Below are 25,475 nucleotides of genomic sequence, written 5' to 3' on the forward strand. Positions count from 1 at the left end.
ATCCCTCTTCAAGGACCCCCGGACATCCCCCTTCAAGGACCCCAGGGCATCCTCCTTCAAGGACCCCAGGACTTCCCTCTTCAAGAACCCCAGGATATCCCCCTTCATGGACCCCAGGACATCCCCCTCCAAAGACCACAGAAACCTCCCTCCAAGGACCAAAGAAACCCCCCTCCAAGGAACTCAGGACATCCCCCTTAAAGGACCCCAGGACACCCCCCTCCAAGGACACCAGGAAACCCCTTTTCAAGGACTCCAGGACATCCCCCTTTAAGGACACCAGGACATCCCCCTCCAAGGACCCCAGGAAACACCCCTTCAAGGACCTCAGGACATCCCCCTCCAAGGACACCAGGAAAACTCCCTTCAAGGACCCCAGGACATGCCCCTCCAAGTACCACAGGAAACCCCCCCTCCAAGAATCCCAGGACATCCTCCTCCAAGGACCTCAGGACACCCCTTTCAAGGACCCTAGAACACCCCCCTCCAAGGACCCTAGGAAACCCCCCTCCAAGGACCCAGGACACCCCCCTCCAAGGACCCAGGACACCCCCCTCCAAGGACCCCATGACACCCCCTCCAAGGACCCCAGGACACCGAACACCATTTTTTCCCCCTTTCATGGAGAATTTTTTGTCATTTTCCCCTCATATTCATGAATGTGTTTATACAGGTAGAGAAACCTCGGTAGTTTTTATTTATTTATTTCATCCTTTTGTTTAAAGCGAAAAGTCACCAAAAACCAGGTAAACAATTTCATAAATCATTCGCATTGTGGAAAAACGTAGAAAGAAAACCTACTGAAAATGGAAAACATTAACAAATATAGTAAAGGGTATTTCCATGGAACCCTAATATTTCTATACAATAATAATGATACCTTCCCCCTGTAATAACCACAATATATATAATGTGAATCCACACATTCGGTATAAAGTGCATAATAAATCAATTATCTGATAATTCATAGACAAATACAACAAATCCCTCGACCCCTAAGAGTAACTGATGGAAAGTGCAGAATATACAAGCACATTCCACTGGAAAAAAATAAGTCATGAGTCCTATTGAGTTCCGACAAGTTTCACCACCCTATGGCAGCTTCATCAGGGGGATGTGGTCATCACAGGCAATGTCTTATATAACAAACCATTAATTAAAATAAACTTTAGAGATGAGGAAAGGTGGCGTCAGGAACAACATCAGATACACAAGTTACAATCGAGCTCATAGTAACAGATGTAAATTGTTCATCCTAAATACAAAATTAGATAAAACACTTGGGATCCCACAAATCGATTGTATGTCTATGGATATTTAGTACCTAATAAAGTGTCACATTTACACTTCATACGATTTGGGTGCACGCTGTATATTTCTCATTGTCCTCTGGTATGGGACATGACCACCAGCTCCCTATCATAAGATGTTTTGGTGGTTGGGCCCCCATCAGTGTATTGTATTAGTATAAGAAGGATCCACTGCCATCAGTCACCACGTATTGTCCCACAATACTAGGGACATAAAAAGGACAACATTAGGTCCACCTCATTTTTTACAACGTTCCATTCTGGATGAAGGAATTCTGGTTGTCGGTGGCATGAGGTCATCTCCCAGACATCTAGAATGGTCACCGGCAACTCGGAGAACATGGCTCTCATCACCAGGTCCATCTGGTAGGACAACCAATCATTGACCAACACAAAGTCATGTCCAGTGTTTGCCGATTTGATGAAAATCTTTGTATCGGGGCTTCGTTCCAGAAGACGAGTCACAGCCTTCCGGATGTGCCATAGTCGGTGGATGTAGACCTCTATGGGATAGGTGGAGAAGTGAGCCCAGCAGGTCAGGACGATGACCATCCCCTCCCGGGCTCCCAGTCCGTCCAGCTCCTCTGCCATGTAATGGAGCTCCTCCACTCGTGTGCGTTCCATCCTCAGGGGCTTCTGGTGCGCTCTGAAGTGGACGAGATAGTCGTGTTCTGCGTCTGTTGCTAACAACGGGCCCGGGTGCTGCGGTACATGGAGGCTGATCTTCACAAGAGCTGGAGAAAGGAATGATGGGAAATGTAATGGAACAGGAAATAATCCATAAAAAAGATCATTTACTACTTCATTGTCTGTATGGAAAGGATTTCAGAATCAGGTGAACCCCCAGATAGTTGCTGGATAATACTGCCACACCATGACCACATAATACTGGATAATACTGCCCCACCACAACCACATAATACTGGATAATACTGCCCCACCACAACCACATAATACTGGATAATACTGTGACACCCCAACCACATAATACTGGATAATACTGCCACACCACAACCACATAATACTGGATAATACTGCCACACCACGACCACATAGTACTGGATAATACTGTGACACCCCAACCACATAATAATGGATCCTACTGCCACACCCCAACCACATAATACTGGATAATACTGCCACACCATGACCACATAATACTGGATAATACTGCCCCACCACAACCACATAATACTGGATAATACTGCCACACCACGACCACATAATACTGGATAATACTGTGACACCACAACCACATAATAATGGATAATACTGCCACACCACGACCACATAATACTGGATAATACTGCCACACCCCAACCACATAATACTGGATAATACTGCCACACCATGACCACATAATACTGGATAATACTGCCCCACCACAACCACATAATACTGGATAATACTGCCACACCACGACCACATAGTACTGGATAATACTGTGACACCCCAACCACATAATAATGGATCCTACTGCCACACCACGACCACATAATACTGGATAATACTGCCACACCCCAACCACATAATACTGGATAATACTGCCACAGCATGACCACATAATACTGGATAATACTGCCCCACCACAACCACATAATACTGGATAATACTGCCACACCACGACCACATAATACTGGATAATACTGTGACACCACAACCACATAATAATGGATAATACTGCCACACCACGACAACATAATACTGGATAATACTGCCACACCCCAACCACATAATACTGGATAATACTGCCACACCATGACCACATAATACTGGATAATACTGCCCCACCACAACCACATAATACTGGATAATACTGCCACACCCCAACCACATAATACTGGATAATACTGCCACACCATGACCACATAATACTGGATAATACTGCCACACCACAAACACATAATACTGGATAATACTGCCACACCATGACCACATAATACTGGATAATACTGCTACACCACAAACACATAATACTGGATAATACTGCCACACCACAAACACATAATACTGGATAATACTGCCCCACCACAACCACATAATACTGGATAATACTGCCACACCACGACCACATAGTACTGGATAATACTGTGACACCCCAACCACATAATAATGGATCCTACTGCCACACCACGACCACATAATACTGGATAATACTGCCACACCATGACCACATAATACTGGATAATACTGCCCCACCACAACCACATAATACTGGATAATACTGCCACACCATGACCACATAATACTGGATAATACTGCCCCACCACAACCACATAATACTGGATAATACTGCCACACCACAACCACATAATACTGGATAATACTGTGACAACACAACCACATAATACTGGATAATACTGCCACACCACGACCACATAATAATGGATAATACAGCCACACCACGACCACATAATACTGGATAATACTGCCACACCACAACCAGATAATACTGGATAATACTGCCACACCACAAACACATAATACTGGATAATACTGCCACACCACAACCAGATAATACTGGATAATACTGCCACACCACAAACACATAATACTGGATAATACTGCCACACCACAACCAGATAATACTGGATAATACTGCCACACCACAACTAGATAATACTGGATAATACTGCGACACCACAGTCACATAATACTGGATAATACTGCGACACCATGACCACATAATACTGGATAATACTGCCACACCACAACCACATAATACTGGATAATACTGCGACACCACGACCACATAATACTGGATAATACAGCAACACCACAAACACATAATTCTGGATAATACTGCCACACCACAACCACATAATACTGGATAATACTGCCACAACACGACCACATAATACTGGATAATACTGCCACACCACAACCACATAATACTGGATAATACTACCACAACACGACCACATAATACTGGATAATACTGCCACACCACAACCACATAATACTGGATAATACTGCCACACCACCACCACATAATACTGGATAATACTGCCACACCACAACCAGATAATACTGGATAATACTGCCACACCACAACCACATAATACTGGATAATACTGCCACAACACGACCACATAATACTGGATAATACTGCCACACCACGACCACATAATACTGGATAATACTGCCACACCACAAACACATAATACTGGATAATACTGCCACACCACAACCACAACCAGATAATACTGGATAATACTGCCCCACCACGACCACATAATACTGGATAATACTGCAACACCATGACCACATAATACTGGATAATACTGCCACACCACGACCACATAATACTGGATAATACTGCCACACCACGACCACATAATACTGGATAATACTGCGACACCACAAACACATAATACTGGATAATACTGCCACGCCACAACCAGATAATACTGGATAATACTGCCACACCACGACCACATAATACTGGATAATACTGCGACACCATGACCACATAATACTGGATAATACTGCCACACCACGACCACATAATACTGGATAATACTGCCACACCACAACCACTTAATAATGGATAATACTGCCACACCACAACCACATAATACTGGATAATACTGCCAAACCACGACCACATAATACTGGATAATACTGCCACACCATGGCAACATAATACTGGATAATACTGCCACACCATGACCACATAATACTGGATAATACTGCGACACCACAAACACATAATACTGGATCCTACTGCCACACCACAACAACATAATAATGGAAAATATTGCCACACCACAAGCACATAATACTGGATAATACTGCCACACCACAACCACATAATAATGGATGCTACTGCCACACCACAACCACATAATACTGGATAATACTGCCACACCACAACCACATAATACTGGATCCTACTGCCATACCATGACCACATAATAATGGAAAATACTGCCACACCACAACCACATAATACTGGATAATACTGCCACACCACGACCACATAATACTGGATAATACTGCCACACCACAACCACATAATAATGGAAAATACTGCCACACCACAACCACATAATACTAGATAATACTGCCACACCACAACCAGATAATACTGGATAATACTGCCACACCATTACCACATAATACTGGATAATACTGCCACACCACAACCACATAATACTGGATAATACTGCGACACCACGACCACATAATACTGGATAATACAGCAACACCACAAACACATAATTCTGGATAATACTGCCACACCACAACCAGATAATACTGGATAATACTGCCATAACACGACCACATAATACTGGATAATACTGCCACACCACAACCACATAATACTGGATAATACTGCCACAACACGACCACATAATACTGGATAATACTGCCACACCACAACCACATAATACTGGATAATACTGCCACACCACCACCACATAATACTGGATAATACTGCCACACCACAACCACATAATACTGGATAATACTGCCACACCACAACCACATAATACTGGATAATACTGCCACAACACGACCACATAATACTGGATAATACTGCCACACCACGACCACATAATACTGGATAATACTGCGACACCACAAACACATAATACTGGATAATACTGCCACACCACAACCAGATAATACTGGATAATACTGCCCCACCACGACCACATAATACTGGATAATACTGCGACACCATGACCACATAATACTGGATAATACTGCCACACCACGACCACATAATACTGGATAATACTGCGACACCACAAACACATAATACTGGATAATACTGCCACGCCACAACCAGATAATACTGGATAATACTGCCACACCACTACCACATAATACTGGATAATACTGCAACACCATGACCACATAATACTGGATAATACTGCCACACCACGACCACATAATACTGGATAATACTGCCACACCACAAACACATAATACTGGATAATACTGCCACACCACAACCAGATAATACTGGATAATACTGCCACACCACAAACACATAATACTGGATAATAATGCGACACCACAACCACATAATACTGGATAATACTGCCACACCATGACCACATAATACTGGATAATACAGCAACACCACAAACACATAATTCTGGATAATACTGCCACACCACGACCACATAATACTGGATAATATTGCCACACCACAACCACTTAATAATGGATAATACTGCCACACCATGACCACATAATACTGGATAATACTGCGACACCACAAACACATAATACTGGATCCTACTGCCACACCACAACCACATAATAATGAAAAATACTGCCACACCACAACCACATAATACTGGATCCTACTGCCACACCACAAGCACATAATACTGGATAATACTGCAACACCACAACCACATAATACTGGATCCTACTGCCACACCACAACCACATAATAATGGAAAATACTGCCACACCACAACCACATAATACTGGATAATACTGCCACACCACGACCACATAATACTGGATAATACTGCCACACCACAACCACATAATAATGGATCCTACTGCCACACCACAACCACATAGTACTGGATAATACTGCCAACCAACAACCACATAAAACTGGATAATACTGCCACACCACGACCACATAATACTGGATAATACTGCCACACCACGACCACATAATACTGGATAATACTGCGACACCACAACCACATAATACTGGATAATACTGCCAAACCATTACCACATAATACTGGATAATACTGCCACACCACAAACACATAAAACTGGATAATACTGCCACACCACAACCACATAATACTGGATAATACTGCCACACCACGACCACATAATACTGGATACTACTGCCTCACCACAAGCACATAATACTGGATAATACTGCGACACCATGACCATATAATACTGGATAATACTGCCACACCATGACCACATAATACTGGATAATACTGCCACACTACAACCACATAATACTGGATAATACTGCCACACCACGACCACATAATAATGGAAAATACAGTCACACCACAACCACATACTACTGGATAATTGTGCCACACCACAACCATCTAATACTGGATAATACTGCCACACCACGACCACATAATACTGGATAATACTGCCACACCACGACCACATAATACTGGATAATACTGCCACACCACAAACACATAATACTGGATAATACTGCCACACCACAACCACATACTACTGGATAATACTGCCACACCACGACCACATAATACTGGATAATACTACCACACCACAACCACATAATACTGGATAATACTGCCACACCACACCCACATAATACTGGATAATACTGTCACACCACGACCACATAATACTGGAAAATACTGCCACACCACTAACACATAATACTGCCGCACCACGACCACATAATACTGGAGAATACTGCCATACCACAAACACATAATATTGGATAATACTGCCACACGATGACCACATAATACTGGATAATACTGCGACACCACAAACACATAATACTGGATAATACTGCCACGCCACAACCAGATAATACTGGATAATACTGCCACACCACGACCACATAATACTGGATAATACTGCGACACCAGGACCACATAATACTGGATAATACTGCCACACCACGACCACATAATACTGGATAATACTGCCACACCACAACCACATAATACTGGATAATACTGCCACACCACAAACACATAATACTGGATAATACTGCCACGCCACAACCAGATAATACTGGATAATACTGCCACACCACAAACACATAATACTGGATAATACTGCCACACCACAAACACATAATACTGGATAATACTGCCACACCACAACCAGATAATACTGGATAATACTGCCACACCACAAACACATAATACTGGATAATACTGCGACACCACGACCACATAATACTGGATAATACTGCCACACCATGACCACATAATACTGGATAATACAGCAACACCACAAACACATAATTCTGGATAATACTGCCACACCACGACCACATAATACTGGATAATACTGCCACACCACAACCACTTAATAATGGATAATACTGCCACACCACAACCACATAATACTGGATAATACTGCCACACCACGACCACATAATACTGGATAATACTGCCACACCATGACAACATAATACTGGATAATACTGCCACACCATGACCACATAATACTGGATAATACTGCGACACCACAAACACATAATACTGGATCTTACTGCCACACCACAACCACATAATAATGGAAAATACTGCCACACCACAACCACATAATACTGGATAATACTGCCACACCACGACCACATAATACTGGATAATACTGCCACACCACAACCACATAATAATGGATGCTGCTGCCACACCACAACCACATAGTACTGGATAATACTGCCACACCACAACCACATAATACTGGATAATACTGCCACACCACGACCACATAATACTGGATAATACTGCGACACCACGACCACATAATACTGGATAATACTGCGACACCACAACCACATAATACTGGATAATACTGCCAAACCATTACCACATAATACTGGATAATACTGCCACACCACAAACACATAATACTGGATAATACTGCCACACCACAACCACATAATACTGGATAATACTGCCACACCACGACCACATAATACTGGATACTACTGCATCACCACAAGCACATAATACTGGATAATACTGCGACACCATGACCACATAATACTGGATAATACTGCCACACCATGACCACATAATACTGGATAATACTGCCACACTACAACCACATAATACTGGATAATACTGCCACACTACGACCACATAATAATGGAAAATACTGCCACACCACAACCACATACTACTGGATAATTGTGCCACACCACGACCACCTAATACTGGATAATACTGCCACACCACGACCACATAATACTGGATAATACTGCCACACCACAAACACATAATACTGGATAATACTGCCACACCACAACCACATACTACTGGATAATACTGCCACACCACGACCACATAATACTGGATAATACTGCCAAATCAAAACCACAGAATACTGGATAATACTACCACACCACAACCACATAATAATGGATAATACTGCCACACCACAAACACATTATACGGAATAATACTGCCATACCACACCTACATAATACTGGATACTACTGTCACACCACGACCACATAATACTGGAAAATACTGCCACACCACTAACACATAATACTGCCGCACCACGACCACATAATACTGGAGAATACTGCCACACCACAAACACATAATATTGGATAATACTGCCACACCATGACCACATAATACTGGATAATACTGCCACACCACAAACACATAATACTGGATAATACTGCCACACCACAACAACATAATAATGGATAATACTGCCACACCACGACCACATAATACTGGATAATACTGCCACACCATGACCACATAATACTGAATAATACTGCCACACCACAACCACATAATACTGGATAATACTGCTACACCACGACCACATAATACTGGATAATACTGCCACACCACGACCACATAATACTGGAGAATACTGCCACACCACAACCACATAATACTGGATAATACTGCCACACCACAACCACATAATACTGGATAATACTGCCACACCACAAACACATAATACTGGATAATACTGCCACACAATGACCACATAATACTGGATGATACTGCCACACCACGATCACATAATACTGGATAATACTGCCACACCACAAACACATAATACTGGATAATACTGCCACACCACGACCACATAGTACTGGATAATACTGCCACACCACGACCACATAATACTGGATAATACTGCCACACCCCAACCACATAATACTGGATAATACTGCCACACCACGACCACATAATACTGGATAATACTGCCACACCACGACCACATAATACTGGATAATACTGCCACACCACGACCACAAAATACTGGATAAGACTGCCATACCGCGACCACATAATACTGGATAATACTGCCACACCACGACCACATAATACTGGATAATACTGCCACACCACGACCACATAATACTGGATAATACTGCCACACCACGACCACATAATACTGGATAATACTGCCACACCATGACCACATAATACTGGATAATACTGCCACACCACAACCACATAATACTGGATGATACTGCCACACCATGACCACATAATACTGGATAATACTGCCACACCACGACCACATAATACTGGATAATACTGCCACACCACAACCACATAATACTGGATAATACTGCCACACCCCAACCACATAATACTGGATAATACTGCCATACCGCGACCACATAATACTGGATAATACTGCCACACCATGACCACATAATACTGGGTAATACTGCCACACCACGATCACATAATACTGGATAATACTGCCACACCATGACCACATAATACTGGATAATACTGCCACACCACAACCACATAATACTGGATCCTACTGCCACACCACAAGCACATAATACTGGATAATACTGCCACACCACAACCACATAATACTGGATCCTACTGCCACACCACAACCACATAATAATGGAAAATACTGCCACACCACAACCACATAATACTGGATAATACTGCCACACCACGACCACATAATACTGGATAATACTGCCACACCACAACCACATAATAATGGATCCTACTGCCACACCACAACCACATAGTACTGGATAATACTGCCACACCACAACCACATAATAATGGATCCTACTGCCACACCACAACCACATAGTACTGGATAATACTGCCAACCAACAACCACATAATACTGGATAATACTGCCACACCACGACCACATAATACTGGATAATACTGCGACACCACAACCACATAATACTGGATAATACTGCCAAACCTTTACCACATAATAATGGATAATACTGCCACACCACGACCACATAATACTGGATAATACTGCCACACCACAACCACAGAATACTGGATAATACTGCCACACCACGACCACATAATACTGGATACTACTGCCTCACCACAAGCACATAATACTGGATAATACTGCGACACCATGACCACATAATACTGGATAATACTGCCACACCACAACCACATAATACTGGATAATACTGCCACACCACAACCACATAATACTGGATAATACTGCCACACCACAACCACAGAATACTGGATAATACTGCCACACCACGACCACATAATACTGGATACTACTGCCTCACCACAAGCACATAATACTGGATAATACTGCGACACCATGACCACATAATACTGGATAATACTGCCACACCATGACCACATAATACTGGATAATACTGCCACACTACAACCACATAATACTGGATAATACTGCCACACCACGACCACATAATAATGGAAAATACAGTCACACCACAACCACATACTACTGGATAATTGTGCCACACCACGACCACCTAATACTGGATAATACTGCCACACCACGACCACATAATACTGGATAATACTGCCACACCACGACCACATAATACTGGATAATACTGCCACACCATGACAACATAATACTGGATAATACTGCCACACCATGACCACATAATACTGGATAATACTGCGACACCACAAACACATAATACTGGATCTTACTGCCACACCACAACCACATAATAATGGAAAATACTGCCACACCACAACCACATAATACTGGATAATACTGCCACACCACGACCACATAATACTGGATAATACTGCCACACCACAACCACATAATAATGGATGCTGCTGCCACACCACAACCACATAGTACTGGATAATACTGCCACACCACAACCACATAATACTGGATAATACTGCCACACCACGACCACATAATACTGGATAATACTGCGACACCACGACCACATAATACTGGATAATACTGCGACACCACAACCACATAATACTGGATAATACTGCCAAACCATTACCACATAATACTGGATAATACTGCCACACCACAAACACATAATACTGGATAATACTGCCACACCACAACCACATAATACTGGATAATACTGCCACACCACGACCACATAATACTGGATACTACTGCATCACCACAAGCACATAATACTGGATAATACTGCGACACCATGACCACATAATACTGGATAATACTGCCACACCATGACCACATAATACTGGATAATACTGCCACACTACAACCACATAATACTGGATAATACTGCCACACTACGACCACATAATAATGGAAAATACTGCCACACCACAACCACATACTACTGGATAATTGTGCCACACCACGACCACCTAATACTGGATAATACTGCCACACCACGACCACATAATACTGGATAATACTGCCACACCACAAACACATAATACTGGATAATACTGCCACACCACAACCACATACTACTGGATAATACTGCCACACCACGACCACATAATACTGGATAATACTGCCAAATCAAAACCACAGAATACTGGATAATACTACCACACCACAACCACATAATAATGGATAATACTGCCACACCACGACCACATAATACGGAATAATACTGCCATACCACACCTACATAATACTGGATACTACTGTCACACCACGACCACATAATACTGGAAAATACTGCCACACCACTAACACATAATACTGCCGCACCACGACCACATAATACTGGAGAATACTGCCACACCACAAACACATAATATTGGATAATACTGCCACACCATGACCACATAATACTGGATAATACTGCCACACCACAAACACATAATACTGGATAATACTGCCACACCACAACAACATAATAATGGATAATACTGCCACACCACGACCACATAATACTGGATAATACTGCCACACCATGACCACATAATACTGAATAATACTGCCACACCACAACCACATAATACTGGATAATACTGCTACACCACGACCACATAATACTGGATAATACTGCCACACCACGACCACATAATACTGGAGAATACTGCCACACCACAACCACATAATACTGGATAATACTGCCACACCACAACCACATAATACTGGATAATACTGCCACACCACAAACACATAATACTGGATAATACTGCCACACAATGACCACATAATACTGGATGATACTGCCACACCACGATCACATAATACTGGATAATACTGCCACACCACAAACACATAATACTGGATAATACTGCCACACCACGACCACATAGTACTGGATAATACTGCCACACCACGACCACATAATACTGGATAATACTGCCACACCCCAACCACATAATACTGGATAATACTGCCACACCACGACCACATAATACTGGATAATACTGCCACACCACGACCACATAATACTGGATAATACTGCCACACCACGACCACAAAATACTGGATAAGACTGCCATACCGCGACCACATAATACTGGATAATACTGCCACACCACGACCACATAATACTGGATAATACTGCCACACCACGACCACATAATACTGGATAATACTGCCACACCACGACCACATAATACTGGATAATACTGCCACACCATGACCACATAATACTGGATAATACTGCCACACCACAACCACATAATACTGGATGATACTGCCACACCATGACCACATAATACTGGATAATACTGCCACACCACGACCACATAATACTGGATAATACTGCCACACCACAACCACATAATACTGGATAATACTGCCACACCCCAACCACATAATACTGGATAATACTGCCATACCGCGACCACATAATACTGGATAATACTGCCACACCATGACCACATAATACTGGGTAATACTGCCACACCACGATCACATAATACTGGATAATACTGCCACACCATGACCACATAATACTGGATAATACTGCCACACCACAACCACATAATACTGGATCCTACTGCCACACCACAAGCACATAATACTGGATAATACTGCCACACCACAACCACATAATACTGGATCCTACTGCCACACCACAACCACATAATAATGGAAAATACTGCCACACCACAACCACATAATACTGGATAATACTGCCACACCACGACCACATAATACTGGATAATACTGCCACACCACAACCACATAATAATGGATCCTACTGCCACACCACAACCACATAGTACTGGATAATACTGCCACACCACAACCACATAATAATGGATCCTACTGCCACACCACGACCACATAATACTGGATAATACTGCCAACCAACAACCACATAATACTGGATAATACTGCCACACCACGACCACATAATACTGGATAATACTGCGACACCACAACCACATAATACTGGATAATACTGCCAAACCTTTACCACATAATACTGGATAATACTGCCACACCACGACCACATAATACTGGATAATACTGCCACACCACAACCACAGAATACTGGATAATACTGCCACACCACGACCACATAATACTGGATACTACTGCCTCACCACAAGCACATAATACTGGATAATACTGCGACACCATGACCACATAATACTGGATAATACTGCCACACCACAACCACATAATACTGGATAATACTGCCACACCACAACCACATAATACTGGATAATACTGCCACACCACAACCACAGAATACTGGATAATACTGCCACACCACGACCACATAATACTGGATACTACTGCCTCACCACAAGCACATAATACTGGATAATACTGCGACACCATGACCACATAATACTGGATAATACTGCCACACCATGACCACATAATACTGGATAATACTGCCACACTACAACCACATAATACTGGATAATACTGCCACACCACGACCACATAATAATGGAAAATACAGTCACACCACAACCACATACTACTGGATAATTGTGCCACACCACGACCACCTAATACTGGATAATACTGCCACACCACGACCACATAATACTGGATAATACTGCCACACCACGACCACATAATACTGGATAATACTGCCACACCACAAACACATAATACTGGATAATACTGCCACACCACAACCACATACTACTGGATAATACTGCCACACCACGACCACATAATACTGGATAATACTACCACACCACAACCACATAATACTGGATAATACTGCCACACCACACCCACATAATACTGGATAATACTGTCACACCACGACCACATAATACTGGAAAATACTGCCACACCACTAACACATAATACTGCCGCACCACGACCACATAATACTGGAGAATACTGCCATACCACAAACACATAATATTGGATAATACTGCCACACCACGACCACATAATACTGGATAATACTGCGACACCACAAACACATAATACTGGATAATACTGCCACGCCACAACCAGATAATACTGGATAATACTGCCACACCACGACCACATAATACTGGATAATACTGCGACACCAGGACCACATAATACTGGATAATACTGCCACACCACGACCACATAATACTGGATAATACTGCCACACCACAAACACATAATACTGGATAATACTGCCACACCACAACCAGATAATACTGGATAATACTGCCACACCACAAACACATAATACTGGATAATTCTGCGACACCACGACCACATAATACTGGATAATACTGCCACACCATGACCACATAATACTGGATAATACAGCAACACCACAAACACATAATTCTGGATAATACTGCCACACCATGACCACATAATACTGGATAATACTGCCACACCACGACCACATAATACTGGATAATACTGCCACACCACAACCACATAATACTGGATAATACTGCCACACCACGACCACATAATACTGGATAATACTGCCACACCACGACCACATAATACTGGATAATACTGCCACACCACGACCACATAATACTGGATAATACTGCCACACCATGACCACATAATACTGGATAATACTGCGACACCACAACCACATAATACTGGATAATACTGCCACACCACAACCACATAATACTGGATAATACTGCCACACCACAACCACTTAATAATGGATAATACTGCCACACCACAACCACATAATACTGGATAATACTGCCACACCACGACCACATAATACTGGATAATACTGCCACACCATGACCACATAATACTGGATAATACTGCGACACCACAAACACATAATACTGGATAATACTGCCACACCACAACCACATAATAATGGAAAATACTGCCACACCACAACCACATAATACTGGATAATACTGCCACACCACAACCACATAATACTGGATCCTACTGCCATACCACAAGCACATAATACTGGATAATACTGCCACACCACGACCACATAATACTGGATAATACTGCCACACCACAACCACATAATAATGGATGCTACTGCCACACCACAACCACATAGTACTGGATAATACTGCCACACCACAACCACATAATACTGGATAATACTGCCACACCACGACCACATAATACTGGATAATACTGCGACACCACGACCACATAATACTGGATAATACTGCGACACCACAACCACATAATACTGGATAATACTGCCAAACCATTACCACATAATACTGGATAATACTGCCACACCACAAACACATAATACTGGATAATACTGCCACACCACAACCACATAATACTGGATAATACTGCCACACCACGACCACATAATACTGGATACTACTGCATCACCACAAGCACATAATACTGGATAATACTGCGACACCATGACCACATAATACTGGATAATACTGCCACACCATGACCACATAATACTGGATAATACTGCCACACCACAACCACATACTACTGGATAATTGTGCCACACCACGACCACCTAATACTGGATAATACTGCCACACCACGACCACATAATACTGGATAATACTGCCACACCACAAACACATAATACTGGATAATACTGCCACACCACAACCACATACTACTGGATAATACTGCCACACCACGACCACATAATACTGGATAATACTGCCAAATCAAAACCACAGAATACTGGATAATACTACCACACCACAACCACATAATAATGGATAATACTGCCACACCACGACCACATAATACGGAATAATACTGCCATACCACACCTACATAATACTGGATACTACTGTCACACCACGACCACATAATACTGGAAAATACTGCCACACCACTAACACATAATACTGCCGCACCACGACCACATAATACTGTAGAATACTGCCACACCACAAACACATAATATTGGATAATACTGCCACACCATGACCACATAATACTGGATAATACTGCCACACCACAAACACATAATACTGGATAATACTGCCACACCACAACCACATAATAATGGATAATACTGCCACACCACGACCACATAATACTGGATAATACTGCCACACCATGACCACATAAGACTGAATAATACTGCCACACCACAACCACATAATACTGGATAATACTGCTACACCACGACCACATAATACTGGATAATACTGCCACACCACGACCACATAATACTGGAGAATACTGCCACACCACAACCACATAATACTGGATAATACTGCCACACCACAACCACATAATACTGGATAATACTGCCACACCACAAACACATAATACTGGATAATACTGCCACACAATGACCACATAATACTGGATAATACTGCCACACCACGATCACATAATACTGGATAATACTGCGACACCACAACCACATAATAATGGATAATACTGCCACACCACAACCACATAATACTGGATACTACTGCCTCACCACAACCACATAATACTGGATAATACTGCCACACCACAAACACATAATACTGGATAATACTGCCACACAATGACCACATAATACTGGATAATACTGCCACACCACGATCACATAATACTGGATAATACTGCGACACCACAACCACATAATACTGGATAATACTGCCACACCACAACCACATAATACTGGATAATACTGCCACACCACAAACACATAATACTGGATAATACTGCCACACAATGACCACATAATACTGGATAATACTGCCACACCACGATCACATAATACTGGATAATACTGCGACACCACAACCACATAATATTGGATAATACTGCCACACCACAAACACATAATACTGGATAATACTGCCACACCACGACCACATAGTACTGGATAATACTGCCACACCACGACCACATAATACTGGATAATACTGCCACACCACGACCACATAATACTGGATAATACTGCCGCACCACGACCACAAAATACTGGATAAGACTGCCATACCGCGACCACATAATACTGGATAATACTGCCACACCACGACCACATAATACTGGATAATACTGCCACACCACGACCACATAATACTGGATAATACTGCCACACCACGACCACATAATACTGGATAATACTGCCACACCACAACCACATAATACTGGATAATACTGCCACACCATGACCACATAATACTGGATAATACTGCCACACCACGACCACATAATACTGGATAATACTGCCACACCACAACCACATAATACTGGATAATACTGCCACACCCCAACCACATAATACTGGATAATACTGCCATACCGCGACCACATAATACTGGATAATACTGCCACACCATGACCACATAATACTGAATAATACTGCCACACCACGATCACATAATACTGGATAATACTGCCACACCATGACAACATAATATTGGATAATACTGCCACACCACAATCACATAATACTGGATAATACTGCCACACCACAACCACATAATACTGGATCCTACTGCCACACCACAACCACATAATACTGGATAATACTGCCACACCACAAACACATAATACTGGATAATACTGCCACACCATGACCACATAATACTGGATAATACTGCCACACCACGATCACACAATACTGGATAATACTGCCACACCACAAACACATAATACTGGATAATACTGCCACACCACGACCACATAATACTGGATATTACTGCCACACCATGACAACATAATACTGGATAATACTGCCACACCACGACCACATAATACTGGATAATACTGCCACACCCCAACCACATAATACTGGATAATACTGCCACACCACAACCACATAATACTGGATAATACTGCCACACCACAACCACATAATATTGGATAATACTGCCACACCACGACCACATAATACTGGATAATACTGTGACACCACGACCACATAATACTAGATAATACTGCCACACCACGACCACATAATACTGGATAATACTGCGACACCACAACCACATAATACTGGATAATACTGCCACACCATGACCACATAATACTGGATAATACTGCCACACCACAAGCACATAATACTGGATAATACTGCCACACCACAACCACATAATACTGGATAATACTGCCATACCATGACCACATAATACTGGATAATACTGCCACACCACAAGCACATAATACTGGATAATACTGCCACACCACAACCACATAATACTGGATAATACTGCCACACCACAACCACATAATACTGGATAATACTGCCACACCACGACCACATAATACTGGATAATACTGCCACACCACGACCACATAATACTGGATAATACTGCCACACCACGACCACATAATACTGGATAATACTGCCACACTACAACCACATAATACTGGATAATACTGCGACACCATGACCACATAATACTGGATAATACTGCCACACCACGACCACATAATACTGGATAATACTGCCACACCACGACCACATAATACTGGATAATACTGCCACACTACAACCACATAATACTGGATAATACTGCGACACCATGACCACATAATACTGGATAATACTGCCACACCACAACCACATAATACTGGATAATACTGCCACACCATGACCACATAATACTGGATAATACTGCCACACCATGACCACATAATACTGGATAATACTGCGACACCACATAATACTTTATAATGCTGCAATACTGCAAACAAATATTACTGGATAATACTGCCATACTATTACTGGATTATTCTCTCACATCACTTGAGAGCCACATAATACTGTACCCCCAGATTGTTACTGAATAATTCTGCCACACCAAGACCACATATAGCCACTGCATAGTACTCAGATAATACCACAATAGTTACTAAGTATTACTAAATCACCAGATGTGTATATAACCACCACATAATGACTGATAATACCACTATAATATGTCTAAATATTATCACTATCCTGTGAATTTCCCTGTTCTTGTTTCCTTAGTTTTGTATAATCCTCCTTACCTATTCCCACCATATACACAAACTTCCCACCGATTACAGGTCTATCCTGCTGCTGCCACCATTACCCCACCTGCTGCTGCCACCATTACTCCACCTGCTGCTGCCACCATTACCCCACCTGCTGCTGCCACCATTACTCCACCTGCTGCTGCCACCATTACTCCACCTGCTGCTGCCACCATTACCTCACCTGCTGCTGCCACCATTACCCCACCTGCTGCTGCCACCATTACTCCACCTGCTGCTGCCACCATTACTCCACCTGCTGCTGCCACCATTACCCCACCTGCTGCTGCCCACCATTACCCCACCTGCTGCTGCCACCATTACCCCACCTGCTGCTGTCACCATTACCCCACCTGCTGCTGCCACCATTACTCCACCTGCTGCTGCCACCATTACTCCACCTGCTGCTGCCACCATTACTCCACCTGCTGCTGCCACCATTACTCCACCTGCTGCTGCCACCATTACTCCACCTGCTGCTGCCACCATTACTCCACCTGCTGCTGCCACCATTACCCCACCTGCTGCTGCCACCATTACTCCACCTGCTGCTGCCACCACCATTACTCCACCTGCTGCTGCCACCATTACCCCACCTGCTGCTGCCACCATTACCCCACCTGCTGCTGCCCACCACCATTACTCCACCTTGTACTGCCACCACCATTACTTCACCTGCTGCTGCCCACCACCATTACCCCACCTGCTGCTGCCACCATTACCCCACCTGCTGCTGCCACCATTACCCCACCTGCTACTGCCCACCACCATTACTCCACCTGCTACTGCCACCACCATTACTCCACCTGCTGCTGCCACCATTACCCCACCTGCTGCTGCCACCATTACCCCACCTGCTACTGCCACCACCATTACTCCACCTGCTGCTGCCACCATTACCCTACCTGCTGCTGCCACCACCATTACTCCACCTGCTACTGCCACCACCATTACTCCACCTGCTGCTGCCACCATTACCCCACCTGCTGCTGCCACCATTACCCCACCTGCTGCTGCCCACCACTATTACTCCACCTGCTGCTGCCACCACCATTACTCCACCTGCTGCTGCCCACCACCATTACTCCACCTGCTGTGGCCACCACCATTAACCCACCTGCTGCTGCCCACCACCATTACTCCACCTGCTTTTGCCACCACCATTACTCCACCTGCTGCTGCCACCACCATTACTCCACCTGCTGCTGCCACCACCATTACCCCACCTGCTGCTGCCACCATTACCCCACCTGCTGCTTCCACCATTACCCCCACCTGCTGCTGCCACCATTACCCCACCTGCTGCTGCCACCATTACCCCCACCTGCTGCTGCCACCATTACCCCACCTGCTGCTGCCACCATTACCCCACCTGCTGCTGCCACCACCATTACTCCACCTGCTGCTGCCACCACCATGACTCCACCTGCTGCTGCCACCATTACCACACCTGCTGCTGCCACCATTACCCCACCTGCTGCTGCCCACCACCATTACTCCACCTGCTACTGCCACCACCATTACTCCACCTGCTGCTGCCACCACCATTACTCCACCTGCTGCTGCCACCACCATTACTCCACCTGCTGCTGCTGCCACCACCATTACTCCACCTGCGGCTGCCACCACCATTACTCCACCTGCTGCTGCCACCACCATTACCCCACCTGCTGCTGCCACCATTACTCCACCTGCTACTGCCACCACCATTACTCCACCTGCTGCTGCCCACCACCATTACTCCACCTGCTACTGCCACCACCATTACTCCACCTGCTGCTGCCACCACCATTACCCCACCTGCTGCTGCCACCACCATTACTCCCCCTGTACTGCCACCACCATTACTCCACCTGCAGCTGCCACCACCATTACCCCAACTGCTGCTGCCACCACCATTACTCCACCTGCTGCTGCCACCACCATTACTCCACCTTCTGCTGCCACCATTACCCCACCTGCTGCTGCTGCCACCACCATTACTCCACCTGCGGCTGCCACCACCATTATTCCACCTACTGCTGCCACCACCATTACCCCACCTGCAGCTGCCACCATTACCCCACCTGCTACTGCCACCACCATTACTCCACCTGCAGCTGCCACCACCATTACCCCAACTGCTGCTGCCACCACCCTTACTCCACCTGCTGCTGCCACCACCATTACTCCACCTTCTGCTGCCACCATTACCCCACCTGCTGCCACCACCATTACTCCACCTGCTGCTGCCACCACCATTTTTCCACCTGCTGCTGCCACCATTACCCCACCTGCTGCCACCACCATTACTCCACCTGCTACTGCCACCACCATTACCCCACCTGCTACTGCCACCACCATTACTCCACCTGCTGCTGCCACCACCATTACCCCACCTGCTGCTGCCACCACCATTACTCCACCTGCATCTGCCACCATTACCCCACCTGCTACTGCCACCACCATTACTCCACCTGCTGCTGCCACCATTACTCCACCTGCTACTGCCACCACCATTACTCCACCTGCTGCTGCCACCACCATTACCCCACCTGCTGCTGCCACCACCATTACTCCACCTGCTGCTGCCACCACCATTACTCTACCTGCTGCTGCCACCACCATTACTCCCCCTGCTGCTGCCACCATTACCCCACCTGCTGCCACCACCATTACTCCACCTGCTGCTGTCACCACCATTACTCCACCTGCTGCTGCCACCACAATTATACCACCCGCTGCTGCCACCACAATTATACCACCTGCTGCTGCCACCACAATTATACCACCTGCTGCTGCCACTATTACCCCACCTGCTGCTGCCACCATTACCCCACCTGCTGCTGCCACCACCATTACTCCACCTGTGCTGCCACCACCTCTATACCACCTGCTGCTGCCACCACAATTATACCACCTGCTGCTGCCACTATTACCCCACCTGCTGCCACCATTACCCCACCTGCTGCTGCCACCACCAATACTCCACCTGCTGCTGCCACCATTGCCCCACCTGCTGCTGCCAGCACCAATACTCCACCTGCTGCTGCCACCATTACCCCACCTGTTGTTGCCACCACCATTACCCCACCTGCTGCTGCCACCACCATTACTCCACCTGTGTTGCCACCACAATTATACCACCCGCTGCTGCCACCACAATTATACCACCTGCTGCTGCCACCATTACCCCACCTGCTGCTGCCACTATTACCCCACCTGCTGCTGCCACCATTACCCCACCTGCTGCTGCCACCACCATTACTCCACCTGTGCTGCCACCACCTCTATACCACCTGCTGCTGCCACCACAATTATACCACCTGCTGCTGCCACTATTACCCCACCAGCTGCTGCCACCATTACCCCACCTGCTGCTGCCACCACCAATACTCCACCTGCTGCTGCCACCATTACCCCACCTGCTGCTGCCAGCACCAATACTCCACCTGCTGCTGCCACCATTACCCCACCTGTTGTTGCCACCACCATTACCCCACCTGCTGCTGCCACCACCATTACTCCACCTGTGTTGCCACCGCCTCTATACCACCTGCTGCTGCCACCACAACCTCAACTGCTGCCACCATTACCCCATCTGCTGCTGCCACTATTACCTCACCTGCTGCTGCCACCATTACTCCACCTGCTGCTGCCACCACCATTATTCCACCTGCTGCTGCCACCATTACCCCACCTACTGCCACCACCATTACTCCACCTGCTGCTGCCACCATTATTCCACCTGCTGCTGCCACCATTACCCCACCTGCTGCCACCACCATTACTCCACCTGCTACTGCCACCACCATTACCCCACCTGCTGCTGCCCACCACCATTACTCCACCTGCTACTGCCACCACCATTACTCCACCTGCTGCTGCCACCACCATTACTACACCTGCTGCGGCCACCACCATTACTCCACCTCCTGCTGCCATTACCCCACCTGCTACTGCCACCACCATTACTCCACCTGCTACTGCCACCACCATTACTCCACCTGCTGCTGCCACCACCATTACTCCACCTGCTGCTGCCACCATTACCCCACCTGCTGCGGCCACCACCATTACTCCACCTGCTGCTGCCATTACCCCACCTGCTACTGCCACCACCATTACTCCACCTGCTGCTGCCACCATTACTCCACCTGCTGCTGCCACCATTACCCCACCTGCTGCTGCCACCACCATTACTCCACCTGCTGCTGCCACCACCATTACTCCACCTGCTGCTGCCACCACAATTATACCACTCGCTGCTGCCACCACAATTATACCACCTGCTGCTGCCACCACAATTATACCACCTGCTGCTGCCACCACAATTATACCACATTCTGCTGCCACTATTACCCCACCTGCTGCTGCCATCATTACCCCACCTGCTGCTGCCACCACCATTACTCCACCTGCTGCTGCCACCATTACCCCACCTGCTGCTGTCACCATTACCCCACCTGCTGCTGCCACCACCAATACTCCACCTGCTGCTGCCACCATTACCCCACCTGCTGCTGCCACCACCAATACTCCACCTGCTGCTGCCACCATTACCCCACCTGCTGTTGCCACCACCATTACCCCACCTGCTGCTGCCACCACCATTACTCCACCTGTGCTGCCACCGCCTCTATACCACCTGCTGCTGCCACCACAACCTCAACTGCTGCCACCATTACCCCACCTGCTGCTGCCACTATTACCTCACCTGCTGCTGCTACCATTACCCCACCTGCTGCTGCCACCCCCATTACTCCACCTGTGCTGCCACCACCATTACTCCACCTATGCTGCCACCGTCTCTATACCACCTGCTGCTGCCACCATTACCCCACCTGCTGCCACCACCATTACTCCACCTGCTGCTGCCACCACCATTACTCCCCCTGCTGCTGCCACCATTACCCCACCTGCTGCTGC

General features: G+C 45.3%; 1 protein-coding gene across 1 annotated transcript in view; it reads right to left on the reverse strand.

Annotated features, from left to right (window-relative positions):
* Positions 1–1,316: 1,316 nt before the first annotated feature.
* LOC130340495 (NXPE family member 3-like) overlaps positions 1,317–25,475 on the reverse strand; it is a 49,260-nt gene continuing 25,101 nt past the window's right edge. Inside the window, exon 5 of the mRNA XM_056554191.1 lies at positions 1,317–2,044. Coding sequence (XP_056410166.1) covers positions 1,515–2,044 — 530 coding nt within the window. The 3' untranslated portion in view covers positions 1,317–1,514. The remainder of the gene's footprint in view (positions 2,045–25,475) is intronic.

This window comes from Hyla sarda, unplaced genomic scaffold (assembly GCF_029499605.1).
Source record: "Hyla sarda isolate aHylSar1 unplaced genomic scaffold, aHylSar1.hap1 scaffold_592, whole genome shotgun sequence".
NCBI classification, from domain to species: Eukaryota; Metazoa; Chordata; class Amphibia; order Anura; family Hylidae; genus Hyla; species Hyla sarda.